Source organism: Nyctereutes procyonoides, unplaced genomic scaffold (assembly GCF_905146905.1).
Source record: "Nyctereutes procyonoides isolate TBG_1078 unplaced genomic scaffold, NYPRO_anot_genome, whole genome shotgun sequence".
NCBI classification, from domain to species: Eukaryota; Metazoa; Chordata; class Mammalia; order Carnivora; family Canidae; genus Nyctereutes; species Nyctereutes procyonoides.
Window position 1 is genome coordinate 44788253 of NW_026575024.1, and position 15159 is coordinate 44803411.

General features: G+C 40.2%; 1 protein-coding gene across 1 annotated transcript in view; it reads left to right on the forward strand.

Annotated features, from left to right (window-relative positions):
• The window catches only part of CFAP61 (cilia and flagella associated protein 61), a 277336-nt gene that overhangs the window by 203914 nt on the left and 58263 nt on the right, over nucleotides 1-15159 (forward strand). Inside the window, exons 22-24 of the mRNA XM_055306706.1 lie at nucleotides 88-380; nucleotides 9063-9390; nucleotides 10740-10831. Of these exons, the coding sequence (XP_055162681.1) occupies nucleotides 88-380; nucleotides 9063-9390; nucleotides 10740-10831 (713 nt within the window). The remainder of the gene's footprint in view (nucleotides 1-87; nucleotides 381-9062; nucleotides 9391-10739; nucleotides 10832-15159) is intronic.

The window sequence follows — 15159 nt, forward strand, 5'->3', positions numbered from 1 at the left end:
TTGACTAAGAAGGTTGTTGGGTTTTGTTTGTTTGTTTGTTTGTTTGTTTTTTCAACCGTGTATCTCAGCATTTACCCCCTGTTCCAGGGAATATAATTGTCTATGGGAATACAATTGACACTTACACCACAGTGGAGACACTCTTAAACGTCGGTGTGAGGGGCTCCTACATCCACCTGGTACAGCCCCCGCCCACTTCCACCATCACCTGCATCAACAACTACTCAGTGGAAAGCGCGGTGGAGGACGCTCTCAGAGCCGTGGGGGTGACCATCCACCCAGACGCGCTCCTGGCTCAGTGGAACGACGGCAGGTACCCGGACCCCATTCAGAGCGCTTGCTTCACCACGCCCACCAAGCCTTTCAGACTCACCTGCTGCGTAAGTCAGTCCCCAGGAGCTTCACTCCCACTTGTGGAGAGCAATCACCTGCTCCCTGCTCACCTGCCCTGCTCACCTCCCCAGGGACTTCGGGTCTGCGAGATGGCGGCAGGGGGATTTCTAGCTACAGGTTTTGGCTCTTGTTTTCTACCAGTTCAGAGGACCTATTGCTGAGGGACAAGCCACCCCAAACTTAGCAGCCTAAAACACAAATGATTTATTTATTCATTATTTTATCTCCGGTCCTAGGGTTTTGAGGGGGCCCAGCCGGGCAGTTCTCACTTGAGGTCCCTTATGGGGCTGAAGTCAGACTGTGGGTGGAGCTGGAGTGGTCTTCATCCCCATATCTGGCTTTTGATGCTAGATCAGCTGCAGCTGAGATTTTGTCCAGAACACTTCATCTTGGCAGGGTGACCCGGTTCTAAGAGTGAGGGGGAAAGAGAGGAAGAGTGAGAGAGAGACTGTATCACCTGCCTATATCCAAGGGGAAGAGAAGTAGACCCTGCCTATCCCTGGAAGGAGTGTCAAAGGTCTGATGGCACTAACGTTGACAGAGTCCTCGCCATGCTGCAGGCACCATGCTGCATGCTCGCAGTACAGGGTCACCTGTAACAACAGCTCTGTAAAGGAGAGCATCCCCATTTTACAGATGAGAATGCTCTAACTCCAAATCAGTGGTATTCTGGGCTCTCAACCCAGTTCAGAAGTGCCCCAAAGTCTGTGCTGCTGCTGTTAACTTTCTAAGACTCTGGAAACAGCAATAGGGGTTCCTCCCCCATGGAATAGAGACTTGGAAGACCTCTCTTTCTCTCACTTTCCCTCTCTCTCCTATCTATCATCTAGTATCTATGTGTTATCTCTCTCTCTCTCTCTCTCTATAAAGATATATATATATATATATATATATATATATTTTTTTTTTTTTTTTGGAGAAAAGAAATTTTCTCTCCAGTTATATAATAGCTTGACTTAAAACCTGTGCCCTCAGATTTGCCAGTTCAGGAGATGAGCAGAAGCCAGCAGTGGATGAGAGAGGGATGGGGCCTGTCAATCTAGCAGAGAAGAGGGGAGTCTGAGTTTGGTGTGAGTATGGAGCTGCGTATGTAGGTCAAAGGCAAATGCTATCAGTGTGGTAAAGAATGCTAGCAGCATTTAGTGGGCACACTGGTTTGGGGAAGTCAGTGGGGGCTCATAGCAATCCCTTACCTAAGTCAGGTCTTCCGACTCAAGTGCCCCCACAGGTAAATGATAGTGATCCTCATTCCCCTCACCCCCACCCCACAGTCTAAGACAGGAGATCAAAGCAGACCACCACCACCAAAGAGTCTTCTCTGGAATCCCTCAATTTATCTTGATAATCTATGGAAATTTTGCATTCTGCTCCTTCATATATGCGTTTATTCATTCACAGTACCTATTTAAGAAGAATCAAAATGTCTTCACCCAAATTTTCTCCCCAAAATGATGATCCTGGAAGATGTGCCAAGCTTATCCTGGAGAACTTCTGGAGCTAAACACATACCCTAAGTAGGAAGCAGAGGAATGAGAAAACCTCCCCCTAGTAACCAGTTGAATACAGGTTTTCTAGAGCCCCCTCTGGCCTTTATTTCCCTGTTTAGTTCAAATTTGAAATCATGGCAAAGACATTTTGCAAATACTCTCAACTGCCTTGGATCTAACACACCTTCCTGTTGAAACTTCATCCTAAAGCAATTAAGTCTCCTGCTTCCCCAACTGTGTTCTTCTCCACAAGGAATGGCCATGTGGTAGCCCTGGTTGCTCACTGACCCTCTCTGGTGTTTGGCCAACAATAGATACTGGCAGGAGATTAGATACAGGAAGAAGGAAGAAGTCAGGGGATTTTTCCCCTCTGCTTTGAGGAGCATCTCTGCCAGGGAATTAGGAAACTTTTGGTGGGGGTGAATACATTCATTATCTTGACTGTGGTCACAGTGTTGTGGGTTGAATTATGCCTACCCCAAAGATATGGTCCTAATCCCCAGTACCTATGAATGTGACCTCATTTGGAAATAGGATCTTGTTAGATCTTATCAACTGAAGAGAAGGTCATACTGGATTGGGGAGAGCCCTAAATGTAATGATGGGCGCCTATTCATGGAAAGAAAGGTTTGATTCAGAAGAGACACTTGGGGAAGGAGGCCATATGATGAAATGGCATCAGCTATGAGTCATGGAGCAGCAAGGATTGCTGGTGACCACCAGACACTAGGATGAAACAAGGAAGGAGTCTTCCCTAGAGCTCAGGAGGGAGCATGGTCATGGCAACATCATGACTTTAGATATCTCCAGAACTGTGAGAGAATAAATTTCTGTTGTTTTGAGCCACCTAGCAGCTGTGTGGTACTTTATTGTAGCAGGACAGGCAAACTAAAAGTGGTGTCACAAGCATATGTACCTGCTTAAACTAATGTTTTTATAACTGGCATCATACATTATATACTAGTTTATATCTGGTCAGTGCAACGGCATTGAGATTCATCCATATTATTCCATTTGTCACCAGTTCATTCCTTTTCATTGGTGAGTAGTATTCCATTGTATAGCTGTATCACATTTGGTTTATCCATTCAGTTGCTATGTACATTCTCGAATGCATCTTTGTGTAGACACACTTTCACTTCTCGTAGCTGTACATCCAAAGAATGGCTAGGTCATATGGTCAGTGAATGTTTACCTTTTCAAGAAGCTGCCATGCTGCTTTCTAAAGTAGCAGTGTCATTTCATATTTCTACCAGCAATGGATGAGAGTTTCAGTTGCTCTATTCTTTCCAGGACTTGGTATTATCAGTCTTTCTCATTTTAGCCATTCTAATGGGCATGACATGATGTATCATTGTGTTTTTAATTTGTGATTTCCTGATGATTAATGATATTGAGTATCTTCTCATGTGCTTATTGGCCATTAGTCTATCTTCCTTTGTGCAGTATCTGAACTATTATAAATGGGTTTGTAAATTTTGTTTTCCAACTGATTGCTACTAGTATACAAAATGCAGTTGATTTTGTATATAAACATTGTATCCTGAGTCATTGCTAAATTCACTTTTTAGTTCCAATAATTGCTTTCTAGATCCAATTAAATATACCATTGGCAAGTAGGAACTGTTTTACTTGTTTCCCATGTTTAGATCTTTTATTTAATTTACTTGCTTATTCTGCTGGCTAGAACTCCAGTGAAATGTTAACTGGAAGTGCAGGAAATGGACATTCTTTCCTTTTTCCATATCTCAAATGATAACTTTAGGCCTTCACCCCTTTATATGAGGTTACCGATATAGTTTTCTTTAGTACCTTTTATCTGACTGAGGAATTAACCTTTCATTCTTAGTTTGCTCAGAAAAATTATCATGAATAGCAATTGAATTTTGTCAAATATTTTTTCGTGTCTATTAAAAAAGATCATATTCTTTTCTCCTTAGTGCTATTGACAAGATGAATTACATGGATTGAATTTCAAATTGTTCAGCAAACCTTACATTTCTGGAATAAACCCTGGTCATTCACAATTTATTATCCTTCTATATATTGTTGATTTGATTTGCTAATGTTTAAAGAACTTTTGAAACTGTTTTACAACTATATTCATGAGGGTTCTTGATCTGTAGTTTCCTGGTTTGTGTAACATCCTTATAAGTTTTCAGTATTTGGGAAATTCTGGCCTCATAAAATAATTTAGGCAATGTTTCCCCCTCCTCTGTTTTCTTTTTTTTTTAATTTTTCATTTTTATTTATTTATGATAGTCACAGAGAGAGAGAGAGAGGCAGAGACATAGGCAGAGGGAGAAGCAGGCTCCATGCACTGGGAGCCTGATGTGGGATTCGATCCTGGGTCTCCAGGATCGCGCCCTGGGCCAAAGGCAGGTGCCAAACCGCTGCACCACCCAGGGATCCCCCCCTCCTCTGTTTTCTGAAAAAGTTTGTGAAAGATTGCTATTATATTTTCCTCAAATGTTTGATAGAATTAACCAATGAAACCATCTGAGACTGGAGTTCATGTTATGGGAAGATTTCTGATGAATTCAATTTCTTCATTAGCTCTAAGGTTACTCAGATTTTCTGCTTCTTCATATGTCAATTTTGGTTATTGTATTTTTCAAGAAATTTGTCTATTTCATTTAAACTGGTTAAATGTTGGCATTAAGTTGTTCATATGCTCTCGTATTATCTATTTAAGGTCTAAAACCTGTAGCATAGCCTGTATTTCATTTCTGGTATTGGAGAATTGCTTTCAATCTCTCTTTCCCTGCCAAACTGATGAGAGAGAGAAGTGAGACCCAGAACTGTCTAAAGTTTTCTGTCTAGCTAGATGTTTGCTGACTTTATTAACCCTTTTCAAAGAACCAGCTTTCAAATCTATTAATTTTCTTTTGTCTCAGTTTTCTCTTTCATTGATTTCTGCTCTTAACAATTATTTTCTTCTGCTTGCTCCGGATTTCCTTTGCCCTTTATTAGTTCCTTAATGTATAACCTTAAGCCATTATTTATATATATACACATTTAAAGCTAATTTCTTTTGTGTTGCCTGTATCATATAAGTTTTAATATGTTGAACATTCATTATCATTTAGCTCAAAAGTATTTTCTAATCTCTCTATCATTTCTTTTTTGACCCTTGGATAATCTAGAAGTGTGGTGTTCTTAGATGTCATATTTTTATTGCTTTCTCATTTAATATCATTGTGGTCAGAGATATATTCTTTATGATTTTAATCCTTTAAGATGTATTGAGATTTGTTTTACATCCAAGCATAAACATATAAAGAATATGTAGTTTGCCATTGTTGAGTGTAGGGTACATAGCAATTTTTTAAATTGAAGTATAGCAGGCACACAGTGTTACATTAGTTTCAGGTGTTTCAGGTGTAGTTATACAGTGATTCCACGTGTAAGTTACAATTAGTTCAGTGTGGCTGATTTATGTTTGAATCTTCTTTGTCTTTACTGATAGATTTTGGTCTCGTTCTATCAATTGCCAAGAGAGAGACATTAAAATCTCTTACTATTATTGTGGGATTTTCTATTTCTCCCTTTAATTCTGTTACTTTTTGCTTTATCTTTTTGAGGCTCTGTTATTAAAAACATGAACATTTGTAATTGTTATGTCTGCCTCATTAATTGTCCTTTTTATTATTATGAAACATGCCCCTTTATCTCTGATAATATCCCTTATTTTAAGGTTCACTTTATCTGATATCCTTCTTATGTTTACTGTTTGCATGGTTTATTTTTTCCATCTATTTACTTTCTGTGTCTGTATATTCAGTGTCTCTTATAGGTATCATAAAGTAGATTTTGTGTAGTATTTTTATTGCTGCATAACAAGTTATGACAAACTTAGCAAACTATAACAGCATCCATTTGTTAGCTCATAGTTCTATAAGTTGGAAGTCATGATGTGACTGGCTTCTCTGCCCATGGACCCTCAAGGCTAAAATCACAGTGTTGGTCAGGTTGCAGAAGCTTAACTCTGTGGTTGAATTTAGTTTATTGCAGCTGAGGACCTAAGGTCCCTGTTTCCTTGCTGTTCAGACAAGGTTCACTCTCTGTTCCGAGAGACCATCCACATTCCTTGCCACATGGCTTTTTTCGTCAAGCTAGAACAGAGTGTCTCTCATGTCAAATTCCCCTCACACTTCAAATCTTCTTTGGGAAAAACCTACTGTCTTTAAGGGCTTACCTGAATAGGTCAGAACCACAGAGCATATCTTAAAGTCAGCTATGCCATAGTTCTATCAGGGTGTGACCTCCCATCACAGTCCCATTTCATGCTCATACTCAAACGGAGGGGTGGGAATCTTGGAGACAAGCTTAGAAACCTACCTACCACATGCTCTTTTATTCTTTCTGCATTTTAATTGTTTAGGCCACAAGTGTTTTTTTTTATTTTTATTTATTTATGATAGTCACAGAGAGAGAGAGAGAGGCAGAGACACAGGCAGAGGGAGAAGCAGGCTCCATGCACCGGGAGCCCGACGTGGGATTCGATCCCGGGTCTCCAGGATCGCGCCCTGGGCCAAAGGCAGGCGCTAAACTGCTGCACGACCCAGGGTTCCCAGGCCACAAGTGTTTAATGTAATTATTTATATGGCTAGATTTAGGTCTACCATTTTGTTATTGGTTTACTGTTTGTGTCCTCTGTTTTTTGTTTTCTAGTCCCCTTTGCCTGCTTTTTAAAAGTTAGAATTATTTTTTAGTATTCCATTTCAATTGGGTTTTGGTGTATATCTTATTTTCTTTTTTAGCAGTTTCCTATGGATTATAATATACATCAGTAATCTTTTACATTCTAGTTAGTGTTGATGTTGTATCATTTCACATAAAATATAAAAACCTTGCAACCATACAGCTCCCTTCTCCCCACTTTCTGGACATCCTTTTCTGTTATATTTGTCATGTATCTATACACATTGAAAAACCAACAAAAGTATAACTTTTGTTTTAAATAGTCATAAATACTCTAAAGAACTTAAGAAGAAAAATATACTTCTGTATTTACCCACATATTTTCCTATTTTATTGTTCTGCCTTCATTTCTGAAGATCCAGATTTCCATCTGATATAATTTCCTTTCACCCTGATCAACTTTCTTTTTTAAAAAAAGATTTTATTTATTTATTCATGAGAGACACACAGAGAGAGAGAGAGAGAGAGAGAGAGAGAGAGAGAGAGAGGCAGAGACACAGGCAGAGGGAGAAGCAGGCTCCATGCAGGGATCTTGACGTGGGACTCCATCCTGGGTCTCCAGGATCACACCCTGGGCTGAAGGTAGCGCTAAGCCGCTGAACCCTCTGGGCTGCCCCAACCTGAACAACTTTCTATAGCACATACAGTTGCAGGTCTGCTGGTAATTGTTCTCTAATTTTCCTCTACCTGAAAATAACTTTATTTTACCTTTGTTCTTAAAGGATTTTTCTGCTGGATATAAAGCCATGGCCTGACAGGTTGTTTTTTTTTTCGTTTCAGCACTTTGAAGATTTTTTTTCCATGGTCTTCCGACATTCATGAGTTCTGATTTTTAAAAAATCTGTCATCATTCAAGCCATTGTTTCCCTGTATTTAATGTGTCATGTTCCCCTGGGTGCTTTCAAGGTTTTCTCTTTATGTTCAGTTTTCAGCAGTTTATGCTGTGGGTTCCATATTTATTTTGTCTTAAAGCATAGTTTTTCTTGAATTTATCTTATTCAAAGTTCTTCACTCAACTTCTGAATCCATACACTTAACTTTCACTACATTTTGACAAAATCTTGGCCATTATTTTTTGCCTCATTCTTCTCTCTTCTCTTCCTGGGACTCTAGTTATATATCTGTTAAACTTTTTCTTTTTCTCTCATGAGTCTGTAAGGCCCTATTCATTTGCTTCACTCTCTTTGTTTCTTCTCTCTCTGTTTTTCACATTGAGTAATCTCTATTGATGCTAACTTCAGGTTCACTGACTCTTTCCTCTACCATCTTTATTCTTCTGCTAGTGAATAAACTGACTACAATCTATTCTCTTTCCACCAAAATAAGAGAAATTACCTTCATTCTGGTTATTGTTCCAAATTTCTACTGTCCTCCACCATTTATCTCCTTTTAAATGCTCTTTGGAATTCTCAGATAATTGTTTTTGTACTTCAACCAGAGTTTATGGTTTTATCAGTGAAAGGATTAGTCTGAGAGGATTATACCATTATACCAGAAGCAGAACTCTTGAGTTGGTATTTTGAACTCACATCAACACCTTGCTTCCTTCTGCCCAGTGGTAGTGCCTCCTGGGTGCCCACCAGATGCTCCAGCTGAGATATTTACTGAATGACTAATTTCCATGCCAGAGCAGGAAGGAACAAGGTAGGAGCCCAGAGCTGGGAGATACTGAGGCTGATGGGACTCTCCTCCTTACTGAGGTATCCTTCAGGGATAGGATTTCTGGATTTAAAAGGGCAGGAACAAGGAGTGCCTGGGTGACTCAGTTGGTCAAGCAAATGCCTTCAGCCTAGGTCATGATCCAGAATCCTGGAATTGAGACCCTGTTGGGCTCCTTGCTCAACCGGGAGTCTGCTTGTCACTTTCCCTCTGCCCTGCTCGTGCTCTCTCTCTCTCAGTCTCTCCCACTCTCAAATAAATACATAAAATCTTTTTTTTTTAAATGGGGAGCAGAAACAAGGCAATCTGATGACTCAAGACTGGTTGTGGTGACTCCAAGAAGGTACCTGGAGAGACCTAAGTGTTGGACACAGGAAGAGGAAAATAGAGGCTGAGATAGAACTATTTAAAGTGTAGGCAAATTAAGGGAAAGCCTGTCTCTATGGATGTAAATCTCCTTACAGGGAAAAAAAATTACTTTTCTGAGAGATACTCCATCACTTGGCATTCTTCTCTCCAGTGGATATCCAAATTGAGTGATTACAAAAAAAGGTGATACTAGGTATCTTAATTTGTTCTTCATACCAAAGACAGTCTCTCTCCCTCTGTCTCTCTCACTCTTTTCACACACACACACCACCACCACCACCACTACCACTACCATCATTATGACATTTTAGTAGATTAAGCATTGTTATTTTTTTGTTTTCGTTTTTTTGTATGCCCCCAGTAATAAGGTGCTCTGGAGACTATTCATACTCTTGAGAATGTAAAATGAAGTGTGATAACTGAGTAATAACGTGAATGTTTGCTTTGTAGATGTTCTTCAGCTTCTGTGAGAAGAATGTAGATTATGAAACATTTAAAGCGCTCAATGATGCATGTCTTGTCTATGATGGCCGACTTGTGATTGATACCAACTTCCACACCAACGATGTAGCCATCAGAGCTGCTGGTTCCCTCACCAAATTCTCCAATAAATATTACTCAAATGAATGGACTCATAGCAGCTTCAGCTCCAAAGAAATTGGCTTCCAGCTGGCAGCAGCTATGCTCAGTCTCTTTGATCCAACCCTTGAGCCTGTGACTGAACCACCAGCTGATCTTGACCGACTCATCCCCATGTACAAGGGAGCCAAGATCCAAGGTGTGTATTAGGTCACCTTCTTTCCTTTGATGAAGCCACTCATTGGATCTGGATCAGCGCTCAGAGCAACCTCCCATGTTTCTCTTAGGCTTGGTAAGGAGGCTTCTCTGTCTCTCAGTGGGTTTGCACAGAGACAGAGGAGGGCTCAGTCTCATTTTTAAGGATTTACTATGGACCTGGCATTTTATCATGGTCCTTTGTATTTTGAGCATGTATTATGGACCACATCATAACTGTGGTCCCCATTTTACAGGTACATGAAGAGAGACTAGGAATAATCAGTAACTTACCCAAAGGTCACTCACAACTGGTTAGTGAGACAATGCCCAACACCATGCTAAACTTTTGTTCTCACTATAAACTTGGAGATAAGGAGACCCTTCCAAATGTCCTAGGCCTTGGCTTCTTACCTAGATGGATAAACTAAACCATTCACAGCTGTAATGGTTGTGAATATAAGGAGATCACTGTACGAGTAATGTAGGATTTTTTTGTGTTTGGCGGATGAGAGATATCTTTGAAAGTAGTGTCTTTGAATGTTGTGCATTTTCTATCACAAAAATGCACATATTTACAAAATTGTAAGTTCATTTCCAGGAGGTTGATGGGCCAATCTTTAAAGCCATCCATGGACCCCTTAAGGTATCCATGGGCCCTATCCAGTAAACAGAGCATGAACTAAGGAGTCACAATTCCTACATTACACATTTCCTACCTAACTAAATGGACTCTGATAGATCCTGCTCTGCTTCTCATTTTGGGTTGAGAACTTAGGAAAGGTAATGACCATGGGAAAAGAAGAGAAGGAATGGGAGTCAAAGAGCAGAGCTAGATCAAGCTCATTCTATGGGACAAGCTTGAAATACTAAGAATTTCATAATGATAATTATCTAAATTGTTGAATAAGAACTTTGTTGATTTTCCTTAATAATACCCACTTTAATGTTTTGGTTACATAATGAAAGAGTGACAGGGAATGGGATTATCACTGCAACATTTAAAGCCTCTATAGGTCTTGGTCTGGCTTTGACAGGCATAGATTAGAATGCCAGGGGTTATGGGAAATCATAGGATACACAAGATTAGCTTGGCACATCTTCTGGAGCATTGCTGGCTATATTATGGGGTAACAATGGCACATTTACATTGATTTTGTTTAATAAAATCAATCTCACAAAGTTTCTTGCTAATACTTGTACTTGGGATAGTTTGGGTAGCATACACCATGGTAAGCATCTCTTTGTCTATGTCTTATGTGCTATATAGAAATATAGCACAATATATATCAACTCCATTACCACTTCATTAACAAGTAAATTAAAATGTGGAAAACTTTCCATTTCCTGTAGGAGGCATTCTTCCTGGTTCTTACCACTATCTGCATATTGCCAAACCTGCCATTCCAACTCCCTTAGAGGTACAAATGGCCCAGCCTAGTTTTGTAAGTATTATTCCTAAATTTCATTTTACTTTCAAATATAAAACTTTCTTTACAGGGGGATGAAATTCTTTATTCAGAGTCTTTAGTATAATGAACTGTTCATCAGAAAAGCCACGTGGTAGCCAGCTCCCAAGATGGCCCCATGATTCTTGCCCCTTGGTATTCATGCCTTTATGTGGTTCCCCACCCAAACAGAGTAGGGCTGACCTATGTAGCCAACAGGATATTGTGGAAATGACCGTGTGTGACTTCCAAAGCTAAATCATGAAAGATATTACAACTCTAACTTGTACCCTCCTGGATCATTTGCTGCCATGTTGTAAGGTCAGCCAGGCTGCCCTGTACCAGCCATTAGCAATTTGCCAGTCATGTGAGGGAGCCACCTTGGACGTAAATCCTCCAACCCCAGTCAAGGCTTCAGATGATGTGGCCCCAGCAGACATCTTTTTTTTTTTTAATTTTTATTTATTTATTTATTTATTTATGATAGTCACACACACACACACACACACAGAGAGAGAGAGAGAGAGAGAGAGAGAGAGAGAGAGAGAGAGAGGCAGAGACATAGGCAGAGGGAGAAGCAGGCTCCATGCACCGGGAGCCTGATGTGGGATTCGATCCCGGGTCTCCAGGATCGCGCCCTGGGCCAAAGGCAGGCGCCAAACCTCTGCGCCACCCAGGGATCCCCCCAGCAGACATCTTGACTACAAACTTTTGAGAGACTTTGAGCCAGAGTCCCACAACTAAGCTGCTCCTAACTTCTGACTCCCAAGCACCGAGGTAATAGTTTATTGTTGTTTTAAGCCATTAAGTGTTTTTAATAGAATATTTTTTTAGAGCAGGTTTAGGTTCACAGCAAAATTGAGGGGAAAGTACTGACATTATCCCATGTAACCCCCATCCCCATTTGTACATAACCTCTTCTGTGATTGACACCCCCACCAGAGTGGCATATTTGTTACAATGGATGAACCTACAATGACACCTCATTGTCACCCGAAGTCCATAGTTTAGAGTTCTCTCTTGGTGTTAAACATTCTGTGGGTTTGGGCAAATGTATAATGAATGGTAAGTATCCACCATTATAGTGTCATACAGAGTAGTTTCATGGCTCTAAAGCTCCTATGTGCTCTGCCCATTCATCCGTCCCTCCCCACAACCCTCAGCAACCACTGATATTTTCATGGTCTCCATTGTTTTTTCTTTTCCAGAATGTCATATAGTTGGAATCATACAGCATGATTTCAGATTGCTGCTTTCACTGAGAGATGTGCACTGGTTTCCACCATGTCTTCTCATAGCTTGATAGGGAATTTCTTTTTAGTGCTGAATAATTCCATTGCTTGGATGGAATGCAAATTATTTATCCAACCACCTGTTAAAGGACCATAAATTGCTAAGTTTTGAGGTAATCTGTGATGCTCCAATAGAGCAGTATATGGCGGTATACAAATACATTGTTTAGAGTCTGGGATGTCCATCCAGAACACATTGTTCTCCTGTCCTGCCTGAATTACCCCAGAAGGGCCATCCAGGAAAAGCAAAAGCTGTGGGGTGGGACACCCCCTGGGTTCAACGTAAGTAGAAGGGACACAGTGCAGTTGGTCAGTCAGCAACCTGCTCAGATTAGATCCTCTGGCAGACGGTCCCAACCTGATGTTTGTTGTCATTTGGATGTTGCCTTTTTGATGTGTCATGTTTGCTTTTTTTTGTCTCTGAGGCAAACACTAGAAGTTGCCTGTTTTCTTATCCTGAGTATTTTTGAGGGTTAACAGGCTTCCCAATGTAAAATAAACATATTTCCCAGATTTCCATGAGAATAGGGTTGGCCATATGGTGGGTTTTGGCCAATGAGATGTAAGTAGAAGCTTGGAACATTGGAACATTCCTTTAAGGGAGGCAGACTCAAAATGGCATAGGCTATTTGCCTCTCACCTTTCTCCCTTCTGGAAAGCAGAATCCCAGCTCTTCCATGTACTTCCCATGGTCTTTGAACAAATTACCAACTTCTCTGTATTTCTGGTATTATTAGGGATCACATATAAAGTAATAGTGCCTTTAAGAAACAAAAGAGGTAACCAGTCAGTGGTGGATGTTGTTGTTAATTATAATTCCAGATAAATAATGAAACCAAGTTCTTGCAAGGTAGGATAGATGTATTTAAAACTTATTTCCAGAGGAACTTGTGTGTCTCAGTGGTTGAGCATCTGCCTTTGGCTCAGGTCGTGATCCCGGAGTCCTGGGATCGAGTTCCACATCAGGCGCCCCTCAGGGAGCCTGCTTCTCCCTCTGCCTATGTCTCTGCCTCTCTCTGTGTGTCTCTCGTGAATAAATAAATAAAATCTTAAGAAAAAAACCTTATTTCCTTTGGGCTTCTCCCGGAGTCTTTGAGGTATATCCTATATACATGGTCTGAGTCCAGATTTTTCTTACAAATAAAAGATCATAGAGAATAGTGTTATGGTATCTGTTGCTATGTAACAAAACTGAGCAACATGAAATAGCCATTTGATTCTGCTCACAGATTCTGTGGGTTAGGAATTTGGACAGGACACAGTGGGAATGGCTTGTCTCTGCCCTTTGGTGCCTGGAGCCTCAGCTGAGGAGACTATAAGATTCGTTATGACTCAGTGGATGGATCAGAAGGCTTGAACTCACCTGGGCTGGGATGACTCCATCACAGGGAGTGCTGACCGAAGCATCACACCCAGGCTGTCCTGGTCACCTGGGTTTTCTCACAGCAAAGCAGCCTCAGAGTAGTCAGACTTCTTATATGATGACTCAGGGCTCCAAGGGCATGTGTCTTCATTAACAAGCTGGAAGCTGCAGGACCTTTTATGACTTATCCTCAATAGTCACACAGTGTCACTCCCCCACTTCATCTGTTGGAATAGTCACAGCCCACCGGGATTCAAGGAGAGAGGACATAGAGCTCATCTCTCAATGAGAAGAGTGTCAAGGTCAAATTGCAGATGAGTATGTGGGATGGGGACAAAATATTAGACTTGGTTTCAGACAGAACAAGATTCTTCAAGAACACTGTGGTTTCCTACATGCAGTGTCATTTATTTATGAACCACGGGCCCTCCCTCTGAATAAAGTCAGAGAAGGTTTTGAATAAAGACCCCCTTAAAAAGGGCTTTTTTTTAGATAATTAGTTTTAATAAGAATGCAACTTAAATAGATTCTTTGGCTGGTGCTATGACAGTATTTGAACAGGACCCCTGACTTTAATTAACCATTTTGCCAGGTGGGCCTCCTTTTTAATTAGTACAGATTTAAACAGATTTTTTTCCATTTTATTCTCTAATAAAAAAAATGTAGGATGGTTCCATGGCAATCTTTTGGGTTTGGAATTAATTTGATTAAGTAAAATTGTTGCCAAAATGGTCAGGCAGTCACCTAAATATAACCAATTGATTGAGAATGGAGCCCATTGAATAATATTTCACTAGAGAAACTGAACTGCTATTCTTACAATAAATGTAGTGCAGATGAATTTTACCAGACTTCTATAGCACTCACTAATTGGAATATTTAAGTAAGAATATACTTTAGTAATTCATGAGCTTTCTGAGAGGTAACCTGACAAAAAGAAGAAAGGAGACCCCTACATAATAAACTAATTTACAGATTCCAGTCCACATGCTTTGTTGGCTTATACACCACGGAATAAAGAAATTTGTCACAACAAATTCTGCCTTGGATACCATCAAATTTAAAATTGTGTGTTCATCATGAGAGCTGGGGACTTGATTTCTTGCACACCAAGTCTGATTACTTCTGTGTCTTCCATTTGGCATGAATTCCAGAGCCATTTTCCAACCTTTGTCAAAATCATAAAGGAACTCAAAAGATAATTGTATTCAGGGAAAAAGGAAGGAGGAAAAATACTACACCAGAACCAGTTACTCCACCAAAATCTTAAATTCAAGATCCACATTTCAAAAAAGAAAAAAAATCCACATTTCCTAACAATTTACTAATATACTTAAAATAAAGGAAGCAACTAGACACATCCCAAAGAATTGGAAAGTGTATGAAATCATCATCATTACCTCAAAACCCCTTACGCGGTGGCAGGGCTAGAAGCTGCCTAAGTTATCATTTAATGGAGTGATTTTCTGTGAGTATAGGCAGAGAGAGTTCTGCTCTTCAATGGATTTTCTGAGACTATCAGTAACTGTGACTAGGAATGACCTAAGAAATTCAGATGAGTCTGCCTGGCCCTACAAGAGTAATTTGTGTCTGAGAAGCCCATCTGTAGATGGCTTGTCTTTAATGTCAATGCAAAATATTTCGATGCATTCCACATTCCCAGAACGGCC